We start from the raw sequence: 15,543 nt of genomic DNA, 5'->3' as shown, positions 1-15,543 counted from the left end.
TAAGGTTTGTCTTCAGCCTCCATCCTCTCAAAAGCCAACCTGAACTTTAAAGCCTGTTCCAGCATGAGACAAGTAGAATTCCATCTGGTCTTCACGTCTAAAGGCAAGCTTCCTCTAGTCATCTTTCCTGTCTCTACTCGAAACTCAAAAGACTTAACTTTGTTTGTAGAAGATCGGACATAATGAATTGCATTCCTAATAGCAACAATACTATCATCTTCTTCTGCCAAACCATCCTTCACGATAAGGTTCAAAATATGTGTTGCACACCTTAGATGCAGGTACTTACCGTTAAGAACCAATGCATCATCGCCTTGTTGCATAAATGCTTCCTTGAATCTCCTCATTGCCGAGCTGTTAGCTGTTGCATTGTCCACAGTAATTGTAAACACTCTTTTAATCTCCCACTCAGCCAAAACCTCCAGCAGAACATTGCAAATCGTTGGTCCTGTATGATCAGAAACGTTCTTGAACCCTATGATCATCTTCCTTAATCTCCAAGATGCATCAATAAAATGGGCTGTAACCACCATGTAACTCGTACTAGTATATGGAGCAGTCCATATATCTGTTGTCAGCGACAGTCTCTGCTTGTTCTCCCCAAGAATCTTCTTCATTTTCTCCTTTCGTGCAACATACATTGCCACAATATCTCTTGTAGCTGTTCTCCGGGACTGAGGAGTGTGCAGTTTACATTTCGAAGTGAAATGCCTCCAAGCAACACTCTCTATGAACGCTAATGGCAACTCCCCTAAAACAAGCATCTCAGATGAAGCCTCTCTAAAGACAAGTTCAGAGACTTTACCTAAACCCAGCATCCCATCTTCACCGGTAGGAGATAATACTGTCTGGTTCATGTCTTTGTTTGCAGCCTTCCATGCTCGGTATGACTTGCAACCAAAAACGATGTGCTTCTTCAGACTAGAAGTCCCTGACTTGGTTGGACATGACATTTCACGGCCACAGTAGTTACAATTACATTTATCATAATTGTTCTTCTGCCTGGTGTAGTGTTCCCACATCTTCGACCTTGTCTTCTTTGTACCCTTAGAACCAGAACATTCAGAAGCAGACTCTTTCCTCTTGCCTGTCTTCCGAGTACAAGGAGTTTCAACATCTTCATCTGTGTCATCAAGGACATCGTCAATGTCATGCATTGGAATATCAGTGCTCGGTGGATATTCAGAAGAGGCCATCTGCGAAAGTTTAGAACAACAAATCAATAAACGTTTTAATTGAAACTTCATACAAGTTTCAAAGTTCAACTTCAACAGATCAATCTCTAAAGCTTCAGCAGTTCAGCTAAGTAACTATATCACTAATGTATCACAGAACAGAACACAATGAAGCAATCACCAAACAAAACCAACATCAACTTACTTGAGTTCTTAAGTTCATTTAGAAGTGTCTATCATCTGCTATATATGTTTGTGCAATAATATCAACGGTTGACATTCATACAAGTTAACAAAACCTCACATGATCACATTCAGTCGACAAGTTAGCAAAACATCAAGCCAAAAAAACACCACATCATTCGCAGAAATATAACATTCGGTCGATAGATATAAGATCACTGATTCAGTGAAATTCATCCAAGTTAACAAAACCTCACAATCTCACATTCATTCGACAAGTTTAGCAAATCATCAGTCGCCAAAAAAAACCTCACAAATCACAATCTAACATTAACAGAAATGTGAAAAAACACCAACCTCACACAGAAAAAGACGACTGAAACGTGAATCAATTAAAGGAGATTTACCTCAGAGTTATTTCTCGACGATGCAGTTGAAAGAGATGGAGATTGCGAAGAGAAGGCAGCTAGGGATTCCAGTTTTGTAGTTGGGGCTTGGAAATTGGGGTTGCTTTTATAATTCGATCGATCGAGACGATATTGGGAAGTAGATTGTGTTGCGAGATCGTCGGTGAGCTGGGAAGATTCAGCAATATTCTCGGATGGATTGAATTTGGAAAATGCAGAGAAAAATCGAGAGAAATTTGGGGAAAATCAAATCAAAAGAGGAAACTTCGTGTACACTATCGGGTCTATCCATAGAACCGGATCCAAACCGTTACCCACGGGTCGACAAAACAAGATCCATCGGGTAATTAGGTCAAATTCGAATCCGATCCGAACCATGATTATCGGGTCGGTTCCAGGGCGGGTTTTCGGGTCCGGCTAATATGCCCAGCCCTACTTTTGACAATTATAAAGTTACAGTACATTGGATTTTATAGTTTTGATAGTGTGTAATATTGATGTTGTTGTCTCACCAACATGTGTAAGTTGACACAATAAATGATACTCTTTTACAACATGGGTTACCGCCTCTTTTAAACAATCTTGGACAGCTATTATTTCCTTAAATAAACTCTTTTTACAACATGGGTTACCGCCTCTTTTAAACAATCTTGGACAGCTATTATTTCCTTAAATAAACAATTACCATCTTGATTAGATATTATTGGAATTGACTTAAGAGCACCAGTATAAAGACAGAATGCAACCCTAAACCCTAAACCAACGTATCCAAAATTGTTGTAAAGAAAGAAAAAACCTAATATGGTATATGTTTATGAGTTTTGGGGCGTAATAGTTTCACTCATAGTGGTAAAATGTTTTCACTGGATTTATCAGTGGAGCAATCCAAAGTGTAATGGAAAACTTCCTCCAGGGTCAATGGGTTTTCCGATCATCGGAGAGACTTTTCAGTTCCTGAGGCCTCATGACGCTCTTCAGTTTTCAACATTCCTCAAGGAGAGAATCCTCAGGTTCTTCTGCAAATTTCTGTAACATACGTTGATTTTTACGTATGTTTTAAAATATTTTTCTTAATTATTCCCAAGTTACTTATACATTACGTTATCTCTGCTTTGGTGAAAAAAACAATAGGCATGGACCACTTTTTCGGTCAAGCTTATTTGGAGGAAAAGTTATAATCTCGACGGATATTGAATTGAATATGCAGATAGCAAAGACAAGTCGTATTCCTGGCGTCACGAAGAGCATAACACGGCTATTTGGGGAAAACAATTTGTTTATACAAAGCAAGGAGTCCCACAAACATGTCAGAAACTTGACATACCAGTTGTTGGGTTCACAAGGTTTAAAATTGAGAATTTTGAAAGACATCGATCTCTTGGCCCGTACACACATGGAAGAAGGAGCTAGGAACGGTTTCCTTGACGTCAAGGAAACACAAAGCAAGGTAAAACAAAAGTCATCCATTTAATGTTGTCTTTATCTCTTGACACTACTACTATCAACTAGTTTGTATCATGAAACGCTACAGATCTCAATTGAATGCCTTGCGAAGAAAGTTATGGGCGAGATGGAACCAGATGTGGCGAAAGAACTTGCCCTCTGTTGGAGAAATTTTCCGAGTGGCTGGTTTCGGTTCTCTTTCAACCTCCCCGGGACGGGTGTCTATAACTTGATGAAGGTAAGTGTTTTCAGTAACATATGCATATGGTTTTTTTGTGCAAAGTGATCTGAGGCCACGATGGTAAACGTTTCGTGGCAGGCAAAAAAGAAGATGATGAAGTTACTAAAGGATACAGTGTTGAAGAAGAGAGCATCAGGAGAGGAGTTTGGGGAGTTCTTTAAGATCATCTTTGGAGAAATGGAAGGAGGAGACGAAATGATGAGCGTAGAGAATGCGATCGAGTACATATATACCTTCTTTCTGATTGCTAACGAAACAACTCCCCGAATTCTTGCGGCTACAGTAAAGCTCATTAGCAAGAACCCTAAAGTCATGCAAGAGCTGCAGAGAGAGCATGCGGAAATTGTCCGGGGTAAGACTGATAAAGAGGCCAGCCTAACTTGGGAAGACTACAAATCCATGATTTTCACGCAGATGGTAAGTAAATGCCCAAATCATACGCGCATATATATATATATATATATATATATATATATATTATTAGGGATTAGGAAGTGTGTAACATCAGAAGTTTGAAGGAACCTTAAGTAATATAAAAAACTTGAGTGAAGTCGCTCATTGTCAATTGGTGCGACTCCCTTCATTGCTTAGTATTGATTTTTAATAGGAAGCCAATAAACTTTATCATATATGGTTTAAACATATATGGTTCAGGTTATCAATGAGTCGTTTAGAATCACAAGCACGGTGCCAACAGTGCTTAGAGTAACAGATGATGATTTCCAAGTTGGTGACTATACAATTCCAGCTGGTTGGACCTTTATGGGCTATGCTAGTGTCCATTTCAATCCAGAAAAGTACGATGACCCTTTAGTATTTAATCCATGGCGCTGGAAGGTATATTTTAAATTTGATCTTTAGCTAACTCACTCAAATTTATAGAATTTTTTTTTAATAGAAGAAATTAATTTTCCAGGGAAATGACTTGGGTGCGATCGTCTCCAAGACTTACATTCCATTTGGCGCAGGTCCTAGACTCTGTCCAGGGGCTGACTTCGCTAAGATGCAGATGGCCATTTTTATCCATCATTTGTGTAGACACAGGTTCACTTTTATCACCTAATAACTCAATGATCAATTACATTCGTACTATACAGTCAAATTCTTTACTTATATATAAACTTTTAGCACCTAATCACTCATGACCAATTACATTTGTAATATAGTTAAAGTCTTTACTTACATATATACTTACGGTTTGCAGGTGGTCAATGAAGGCAGAGACCACAGTAATTCGAAGGTATATGCTTCTGTTTCCACGTGGATGTGATGTTCAAATCGCGGCTGACAGCAAAGTGGATAACTCGGCTGGTTATATACCATTCGAGGTTCTTGGTTCGAATACCGTAATAAAGTAGAGTTGTATATAGCTTCTGAGCTCTCCTAAATAAAAGCTATATATATATATATATCTAAGTATCTAATGATATAAAAAAAGTTATGAAAGTTTACTTTTATTTTTAGTGTTAAGTTATGAAAGTTTACTTTTATTTTTAGTGTTTTCTTAATAATGTAATCAAATAATTGTTTATCGACACATTTTATAGAAATCTACACTTGTCTGTGGTTTCTCTTTCATACATAGTTAGAGGAGAATTAATAGACTTTTATAGATAACGTACAAGTTATCTTGATATTAATTGACTTTTATATGTAACATATAATTACTATATTAACATCGATATTTAGACCGATAAGTGTCAATTTTAAACGAGTGTGTTATCATGTGGGGTACTTTTAAATTTCTAATGTCCAAAATATTTACTTTTAAGTTTTAATTACCAAAAGACATATTTTTTCTTCTGATTGGTTGAGATAAATGAATGTTTTAACCCTTTTGCCTTTTTTTCTCACACACCTCCTATAATTATTTGTTATTATTTATCTATTATTTAAAAAAATAACCGAATAGTTATTTTGACACTATAAATTATAGAATTTTTTTCTTAATACTTTAATACTTATTTTATATTTTTTAACTTAAATTATTTTGTCGTTTAGTGAAACACATACGTATCTATATAGTAGTGTCCACGTGGACACAAATATATAGATATCTACGCAATTATATATATGTATATACTATATATATATGGATATCTATACAATTATAGATATATATATATATGCATATCCACGTACATAGAATATAGATAGATGTAACTATATAGATACACATATATATATATATATGTGTATCCATATAGTTACATATATATATAGACACAATTATATAAATATATATGTATATCCATGTGTATATATTATAGATGGATGTAACTATATAAATATAAGTGCATATTTACATGTATATCTATATAGTTGCATACATATAGGTGGGTCCAGTGCGATTTAGTGTGTGGAAACTGATGAATTAAAGTGGGTCCAATGCGATTTAGTGTGTGGAAGCTAATGAGTGAATTTAAGTTGGTCCCATATGTTTTAATATTTTTCTGTATGTAAATAGAAAATAAAAGAAAAGGAGAGCAAAAAAGTCAAGAAATGGAAGCAAAGTAAGATAAATCCACACTTTCTAGAAAATGCCTTTTTGGCAATTATATTTTCAAAAAGTACAACTAATGGTAATATTCTCATTTTAAATAGATACTGTAGTTAATTAAATGAAGTGACTTACTCGTGAATTTTGTATAGTTTGATGACTTAACTTCTACTTGAACGTGTGTATTTAGATCGATAACAGTTAATGTAACTCGGCTATAAAGTTAGTGGAATTGTGGTATCCATGTAACATACGTTCGATATAAGATATTTATTTTATTTATTTACTTATAGCTTTTTTTTTTTAAATCTTTTTTATTATATTACAAGAACAATTTTTCAAATGAGAATTTATCCGCTACGTTTGAATCTACGCAGCTTGGAACCACAACGAACGGTTCTCTTTTCACCATGTTAAAATTTCTTTATAAATCTCTCTTCAATAATAACCTGCAGAAATCGCATTTCTCGGGAATTGAAACCCAGACATTTTAGTATAAAAGCATTAATGAACCTTTAGTCAACCACTAGACTATGGCGCTTCACTCTACTTGTTAACAAATTGTTTCTTATACCTTTTTCACTTAATTATACAATAATATCTTCTCCATGTTTACTTAGATATTTTTTTAGCATTGAATGCACCCATCTTCATTCTCAATATCTTCACCATCACTCCAGTATGGGCATTGAAACTCAACTAAAGAGATGAAATAGAAAAATTCAAAGCCTCTGAATTATCGTGTTTCTGTTTTACAGCTCCCGAGCCAGATCTTTGTTGACAAGATTCAACACTAACATATATCCTCAACCACTTCTTCCATAATTTCCAACCTTTTTTGCGCATAGACTTCATAAACTTTGTGAAAATTTGTCTTCAGAGGTTCCAACTTGCAACACATTATTTTTCTTATGTATGGTATTAGACCCACATGGAGCTAGACTTAGCTCCTAATAGTTGACAATTGTAATCCGTTGTCTTTTACAATTAGTATTAGTTACCTCTTGCAGATGAAAACACTTACAGCTGTTTTTCTCTTGAATAAACAGTTATTATCTTAATGAATTATAGTATTCACAGTAGAATACGTAAAAGATAAGTTTTATTTAAGTCATGATAAACGGATATAAGATATATATATATATATATATATATAGAATTAAAATATGATTTTTTTTTTTTTGAATGTTGGGTATATGGAAGTTCGAACATATAGATTTACAGGGTAAAAAAACTATAGTATTGTCCCCTTAATACTTTCTCAAACTTTACCATTTTAGAGAAAATATCCTTTATTAATAATTACGAAAATTAAAAAAAAAATACTTTTATAATCTAAATTTTTTTTGAAAAATCAGAAATAAAAAAATACCAAGACATTTCGTAACATCTTTTTTCAAAAAAAAAATTTCAAAACAACTTTTTACAAATGTTTTAAGAATTAGTAGAAAGTGTATTCTATAAATCTATAATTTTATAGAATAGGCTATCTACTATTTCATTAGTTTTCTACTAAATATATAGAATTAGTTATTTACAGTTCTTCTATGTTCTATAAAGATATGAAACCGTATTATATAACCTTTCATTGTTATACAGTTTAGTAGAATTATATTTTTATAGTTACCTCTTTGTTCTACATCTTAGTAGAATTGCATTTCTATGGAAACTCTTTGTTCTACAATTAGAAAATACTTATTCTATAATTCGGTTAACTGAATCTCCAAGAATCTAGGATCAGATCTAGAAAATATATTTCTTTTCTTTTTGAATTATTTAATTTCCTAATTATTTTTTTAAATTTTGTTTTTAGAAACTAAATTCTGTCAACATTTTTTGCTTCTTCTCCTCAACTTATCGTTTTTTTCCTTATTCAACCTACAAACTTTCACGTTTTCTTCATAATTTTTACGTTTTCTCCTTGTTTTTTCGTTCTAATTACCTTAAAATATGTTACATACCTACGTAATTGTTTTTGCTGAAGTTGTTCTACCGATGGAGTAGACGGATGAGATAAGAGGACGACACCGGTCGATATGACTTACCGGAGTGAAGGTGCACCGGAGACTACACCGGCGGAGAATTCCGCGTTGAACTTTTTTTTTCTTCGTCGAAGAAGAAATTGGTAGGAGGCTGATTCTACAATATTTTGGGTAAATGTAATTTTTTTTATATAATTTAATATGACTAAAATAAATATTACAGTTTTTTATTATTCTGGGTAATTTTGATTTTAAGGGTAGAAGAGGATAAATAAGATGTAGAAGTATTAAGGAGACAACTTCCAAAATTAAAGTATTAAGGGGACAATAGTAGTGTTTTTTTCTTATATTTTTAATTCTTTCTAGATTTACTGGGTGAAAGACTGCTTCTTTTTGTCTTTTTCGGTTCAAAGGGTGAAAGATTGCTTTTAACCACTTGTCCCACCACTAGAAATAATGAACATACCAATCCCCCTGCGTATCAACCAGAGTAGAGCACTTACTTAAAGGGAGAGTATTTCATTAGAGAATCATGCAAGCCTAAACCCTAAAACCAATTAACATCTTCAAAAATATGAAATAAATTAACATGGTAGAGAGTTTAAGAGTTTTGGACTCTGATGGTTTCACTCATAGAGGTGAATTTGCTATTTCATTGGATGCGCCAGTGGAGAAACCAATAACTAGAGAGCAAGCAGTGAGTCTCCGCTTCAATTTATAACTCTCTAACAACTTGTATTAATTACCTCTTTTAAATACACAAGAACAGCTGTTTTTCCTTACATAAATCGTTACCATCTTCTTGTTTATTTAAATATATGTACTATTCGACCAGAGAGCACTAGTATAAATTAAAGTGAGAGTTCCCTCCTCTCTCAGAAACAGAGAGTTCCCTCCTCTCTCAGAAACACTAAAACTAACCTACTCAAAATATCTGAAAGAGAGTTTCTGAGTTATGGACTGTGAAAGTTTCACTCATAGTGGTGAAACTTTGTCATTGGCTGTATCTGTATCAGTGGAGAAATCCAAAGTGTAGTGGAAAACTTCCTCCAGGGTCGATGGGTTTTCCAATCATTGAAAGAGACTTCCCGGTTCATGAAACTTCATGATGCCTTTCAGTTGCCAGCATTCTTGACGAAAAAAATCCACAGGTTACTTAATTTATGTGACCTAGTTGATTTATAGTGCATGCATTTTCCATGTATTGTTTTATATTCTTGTTTGTGGTAATAAACTTTACTGTTGTCTTTTATTAATAGACATGGACCAGTTTTCCGGAAAAGCTTATTTGGAACCAAAGTTATTATCTCTACTGATATTGGATTGAACATGGAGATAGCAAAGACTAATCATGTTCCTGGTGTGCCGGCAAGCTTAGCACGGCTTTTTGGGGAAAACAATTTGTTTATACAGAGTAAGGAGTCCCATAAAACATGTCCGGAGCTTGACAACATATTTTTTAGGATCACAAGGTTTGAGATTGAGGATGATGCAAGACATCGATTTCTTGGCTCGCACACACATGGAGGTAGGAACTAAGAACGGTGTTCTTGACGTCAAGAAAACAGCAAACAAGGTGATTAAAGAAAAACAGAAGCCATCCATTTCTCATGAAGAAAATAAATATCATCATAGTTATGTGGTAATAAACTTTACTGTTGTAATAACCAACTTAGAATTTATATATAAAAGGAGAGGAATCGACATCAAAAAACACAAGAAAATCTCAAGAGACCTGAAGACTGAGAACTCAATATATTAACAGCCTCTTGGTTTTCCTGAGTCTTAGTTCTTTTATCATTCTCATAAACGAACTCAGTTGTATTTTTCCGACCTGATATTAATAAAAACCAAATTTCCGATCTAAATTACTGTTTTGCCCTTTTGTGTGATATCGTATATCAACAAGGTTTTAATTTAAACTTCATTATAATACTCGATTTTTAAGACCTAACTAGGTGTCTTGTCCGCGCCTTGCGCGGACCCCTGAGAGGTTTAAAATTGTGAAACAAAATTTTATATAATGTGAATCAAGAGAATCAGAAAAACTGAGACGTATATGATCAAAATAAAATAAACCCATAAAGTGAAACACCTATAATGCAATACTAAATAAGTGTATGGAAACCACAAACCGACTGAATTAAGACAAATATGTATTTTTCATTTCCACATAATGGTTATTCTTTTCTTCTTTTTCCTCCTCTTTATTTTTTGGTTGTTCTTCTTTATCGTCTTTTCTTTATTCTTCTTCATTGTCTTCCAAACCATCCAATATCCGTGTAGATAGATCGTAAGTATCAGTACTCTAATACCTACATAGAGATGGCACGATAATCACGTTCAAAGAGAAGAGAAGAAGCACCTATGCACTGTAAAACAACAAAAACCAATGACCAATTATAGCTAAAAGCTTAGACAATTATAATATTTATAAACAATAAGAAAAATCATGTATAAAAAAATTATTTTTGATCATCTTTGCCTTTTTTCTTCTTCCTCCTCTTATTTATTTTTTGGTTTTCTTATTTCTCATCTTTTCATTTCTACTTCTTCTTTCTCTTCTTCCTCGTTTTCTTCTTCTTTGTTCATTTCTTCTTCATATTCTTTATCTTTCAGTTTTTTCTTCTTCATATTTTCCTTATTTTGTTTTCATTGTGTTTGATCAATTCTTCCCTTGACTTTGTTCTTTTTTTTTTCCGGGTTTTACTCATATTCTTCTTCCTTATCCCATTTCAATGTATTTTCTTCTTTCACTCAATTTTTGTTTTCTTCCTCTTTTCCGTCGAATTCATTTTTCTCTTCTTCCTCTTATTCATCTTTCAGAGTTTCTTCTTCCTCATTTTTTCCTTCTTCTTCTTCATCGTCTTTGACTTCTACTTCTACTTCTTCTTCTTTGACTTCCTCTTCTTCCTCTTACATATCTTTCAATCTTCTTATCCCTCATCCTTTTCTTCTTCATCTATGTCTCCCCGATTTTTTATTTTTATTTTTCTCCGTCTTTTCTTTGCTTCTCAGTCTTCATTGTATTCGTCTTTTCAGAATTATTATTATTATGATTCATATTTTCTTTGTCTCCATATTCTGATTTGTTTACTTGCACGGATAATGGTTTCATCTCTGTATCTCCTTCATTCCCCCTCTCTCTCTCCATTGCTATCTCTCCTCCTCTCTTTGTATCTCCCTCTCTCTCCCTCTCTCTCCATCTCTCTCTCTCTCCATCCCTCCCTCTCTATATTCATAACTTAGATCTTATTCTTCTTCTTCTCTTTAAATTACAGATAAATTCTACAATATAGCTTTAGCCTTATCTCTTTGACTTCTCCTTCTCTCTTTTGTTTGATCTGCTCAAAGTTTAATCCCTAAGCTACTCTGCAAGAGCACAGATGTGCAGTTGTAGTATGTAGGGGTCGAACCACAGAGACAAGAAGTCACTCAATAAACCTATTAGAATTCGAATTACGCTAAGCAAAACAATGAGAGATAAAAACAGCGATGCAGATAAAATAAATAGGCAACAGAAAAAGGATGTAAATTCGATTGGAGAAAGATTAGGTCTAGGGCATTTTTCAGGAAATCAATGAATGCAGATCAATCGATTAGCCAGGGTTCAGGTTTAAGCACGGTTCTTGAACTCGAAACACAGAATTTTAATTAACCAACTTCCGTTGTGAGAATTATCTAAGTTAAAATCCTAGAATTCCAAATTTCTTTGCAAATCCTACAGATTTAAACCGGCTTTAATGCACAAGTTTGATATGTTCACAAAGCATCTAAACCAAATTCCTTTGCGAATAGCTACTTTGCTCACCCTAAGTTCTTTCCAGTTATTCAATTACACTTCCGTGTCAATTAAGCAACCTAAAATCTAAGTTCTAGGTGATCAGTCCAGAATTAGCATTAAGAACAACCTAAGATGAAGAACTAACATATACGAACCCTAACTAGCAAGTTAATCAAACATTGAAAGAAAACCCTAATTAAACCCTAAACCTAACAGGTGATCTACTCAGACATGATTATTGGAACATTAAACATGATGAATAGAAAGCAATAGATTAAATCGAAATAGATAAAGGGGTTCGAAATCTTCTCTCTAAACGGACAGAGTTCAGACTTGTCTCCCCTAGCTCTCAAAATCGCCCAAAGCAAAAACTCAAAGTATCTCTCTCTCAAAAATCTAAGGTGTCGATAAAAAGGGAATAAAAATCCTATATATATCTCTAAAACACGTTCTGGGCCTTCTTAGAATTATTTGGGAACTTCTGGGCCCAACTCCCTCTTCAGACAGGAAACAAAATCGCCTTTTCCTTATTTCTTTGACAAGTGTCGAGCGTCACTCTCCATGGTGTCGAGCGACACTAAAGCACAAAATCCATCCTTGACGAATTTGATCCTGATTAAGCTCTAAAGTGCTCTAAAATCTCCAGTTAAGCGCCAAACGTACCTAAGACCTGTAAAGACTCCAAAAGACTCAAAAAACACTAAAAAGACTCTATAAATAAGACCTATACCATGGTTAAAAACCATAAAAACCATGATATATCAACTCCCCCAGACTTAGCATTTGCTTGCCCTCAAGCAAACAGAACACCAAATAAGAGAAAGAGGTTTGAAAAAACGGAGACTCAACCTTTCACTGGAACATCTCTTTTGACCGATCACCCTGCAACTCAACTACTGCTTCATCATACCTAATCGAACCACCATGTAATTCTCCGCAGACATTCACAGCTTCCTAGATTAAGTCCAAAATTCCACAACATTGTCCATAAACCCTCATCGATGGGTCTCACTGATGATTCAGATGCCAAGAACCTTCTAGATTCTTTCCCGTACTATACTCAAACAAATCAGTCGTACACACTTTGGTACTTTTTCTCTCCCCCAGACTTATTCTTTTTCGCGCACTCATCATCTTTTCCTTTTCTATTTTTTTTTACGGCATATACTCGATAAGGGTAAAGCTGCGAGTACTGATGGTGTTTGCCATCGAGTCCCCGAGTTGTCCCCTTACCTTGTATCAAAGGTTTTCAGCGAATAGTGGGGTCATAGGAAACTTTCCTACCCCTCGCTTCCTTCCTTTGTGTGATCATTCCAACTTAGAAGTGAAATAATGGGATCCTTGGAAATTTTCCTAGCCCTTCACTCATAAACGAAAATCATCTCAATCTTTTCGCCCTTTTCTTTCTTTCTTCACCTTTTTAGCTCGTCACAGGGAGAGAAACACCAACATTAGATTTCACACAGGCTTTCATTTGTCAAGTATGAACGAGGAATCAAGCTCTATGAACATCAGTCACATCAATGAGGTAAAAGAAAGAGTTCAGAAATTAGCTCAGGTTAGTGGATTCTGTTGGAAACATGGACGCCTCTAGTAAACTGGTCAGCCTTTGGATTTTTCATTAGTTGGATCTAGACTGAATCTGCAGCAGTAGTCACTTAGATGAAAGGTCAGCACAATATTTCCAGGAAAAACATCATAATCTCCAACAAGTTTTGACTCAAAAACATTTTGACACGACTGACTCTAAGAAAAACAAACACAATGTCAGCGACTACCTCCCCCAGACTTAAACAACACTGTCCCCAGTGTTATCGAATCCGAAGTTGGCGAAACAAAAGAAAAGAAAAAGAGAAACAAGAAAAACGGAGAACTTACCTGGCTGCAATGATGGTGTCGCGCAACACTGATGATGGTGTCGTGCGACACTTGTTCTTTTCGTACCAAATTGCAGCAGACCAATCCGAATTTCTGGTTTGACTCCGGTTACCTGATTTCCTAATTTTTTTTTTCACAGAAGCAAGTGACAAGCGACACCGATTATGGTGTCGCTCGACACCAGCCTCTACTTCACCTAAAACACGAAAGCCAAAAACGAAAAATAGCTGAAACAAAAAGACTTATGTACAGACTTACCAGTGGATTGCCTTCCACCAAGCGCTTGTTTAAAGTCATTAGCTTGACTTGATGGTGATTCAGGCAGGAGGTGCACCATCCAGAGGAACGATATGTCCATCTGGAATCTCAGCTCTGGCCCAGTAGTGTTTCACCCTTTGTCCATTCACTGTGAACTCCCTGCTGCCATCTGGTGTGAGGAGGACGATGGCACCATAGGAGCGAACCTCTTTGACTATGAAAGGACCTGACCAACGAGAACGCAGTTTACCAGGAAACAATTGCAAACGAGAGTTATACAGAAGTACCTGGTCATTCGGTTCGAATTGCCTAGAGAGGATTTTTGAATCGTGATACGCCTTGGTCCTCTCCTTGTACAGCTTCGAATTCTCATAGGCATGGTGCCTGATTTCGTCCAACTCATTTAGCTGTATCAGTCTCCTCTCTGCAGCAGATTTGATGTCGAAGTTCATCATCTTAATCGCCCAAGCTGCCTTGTGTTTGATCTCCACTGGAAGGTGACATGGCTTTCCATAGAGCAGATGGAAAGGCGTGGTGCCTAGAGGTGTTTTGAACGCTGTCCTGTACGTCCAGAGTGCATCGTCCAACTTTGCAGCCCAGTCCTTCCGAGTTTTACCCACTGTCTTCTCCAAGATCTCCTTGATCTGTCGATTCAAGACTTCAACCTGTTCACTCGTCTGAGGGTGATAAGGAGTTGCAACTCGATGATGAACTCCATGCTTTCTCAGGAGTTTTTCGAAAACCTTGTTAATAAAGGGAGAACCACCATCACTTATAACAATTCGAGGCACTCCAAATCGAGGAGGGAAGATGATGGTCTTGAACATCTTAAGAACCACTGAGGAATCGTTGGTGGGGCTGGCAATGGCTTCGACCCACTTAGAAACATAATCAACAGCGACTAGGATGTACTTATTCCCATAAGAAGAGGGAAAATGACCCATGAAATCGATACCCCAGCAATCGAATACTTCAACCTCAAGGATGAAATTCTGTGGCATCTCATGTTGCTTGCTAATCTTCTCTCTCCTCTGACAAGCATCACACTGCGAGATAAAGGCATGCGCATCGCGAAACATTGTAGGCCACCAAAAGCCTGCTTGAAGAACCTTAGACACTGTTTTGAAGGTCGCAAAGTGTCCAGCATATTCAGATCCATGACAATGAAACAGCACCTCTGGAACTTCTGACTCTGCAATGCATCTTCTGTAAATCCCATCAGAACAGTGCTTGTACAGATATGGCTCGTCCCAGTGATATCTCCTCAGCTCTCTCAGGAACTTCTTCTTCGGGTACCCCTTAAAGTTCTCAGGCTCAGCCTCTGCAGCGAGATAATTGGCAATATCAGCATACCATGGACGTTGGATGGCAGATACAGCAGCTGAACGGATCTCAGGAAGTCTGCTTCGAATTTGAGAAGTCTCTGTGTTCGGCTGCGCAAGGTGTCGCACGACACTAGTGGTGGTGTCGCTCGACACTAACGTTTCTCCAATTCGAAAAGCCTGCAGTTCTTCGTCAAATCTGCTCTGAAATCCAGTTTCCACATAGTATACATTCTCCTCTGGCAGAAAATTGTCTATGGGTACGTCCTCTTCAACCCTGATGCGTGAGAGATGGTCTGCAACACCATTCTCAACACCCTTCTTGTCTCTGACCTCTATATCGAACTCTTGAAGAAGTAAAACCCATCGC

At 36.1% G+C, this 15,543-nt stretch overlaps 1 protein-coding gene across 1 annotated transcript; it reads left to right on the top strand.

The window, feature by feature from the left end:
- The first annotated feature begins 2,566 nt into the window (after positions 1 to 2,566).
- LOC18028715 (cytochrome P450 708A2) lies at positions 2,567 to 4,512 on the top strand. Its single transcript, XM_024149805.1, has 6 exons — positions 2,567 to 2,775; positions 2,897 to 3,212; positions 3,297 to 3,446; positions 3,528 to 3,866; positions 4,104 to 4,286; positions 4,366 to 4,512. Exons 1-6 carry the CDS (start codon positions 2,567 to 2,569, stop codon positions 4,510 to 4,512), a joined length of 1,344 nt encoding a protein of 447 aa, XP_024005573.1.
- Positions 4,513 to 15,543: the final 11,031 nt, after the last annotated feature.

Source organism: Eutrema salsugineum, unplaced genomic scaffold (assembly GCF_000478725.1).
Source record: "Eutrema salsugineum unplaced genomic scaffold, Eutsalg1_0 scaffold_1, whole genome shotgun sequence".
In the NCBI taxonomy this organism is placed as follows: Eukaryota; Viridiplantae; Streptophyta; class Magnoliopsida; order Brassicales; family Brassicaceae; genus Eutrema; species Eutrema salsugineum.
Note: the sequence above shows the minus strand (reverse complement) of the source record. Positions and strands in the feature narration are given on the sequence as shown.

Excerpts from the sequence above, each read along its gene's own strand:
- LOC18028715 (XM_024149805.1), top strand. The coding sequence starts at position 2,567 with ATGGTATATGTTTATGAGTTTTGGGGCGTAATAGTTTCACTCATAGTG. Across the intron at positions 3,447-3,527 it reads GTGTCTATAACTTGATGAAG|GCAAAAAAGAAGATGATGAA; the intron begins GTAAGTGTTTTC and ends GTTTCGTGGCAG. Across the intron at positions 4,287-4,365 it reads TTAATCCATGGCGCTGGAAG|GGAAATGACTTGGGTGCGAT; the intron begins GTATATTTTAAA and ends TTAATTTTCCAG.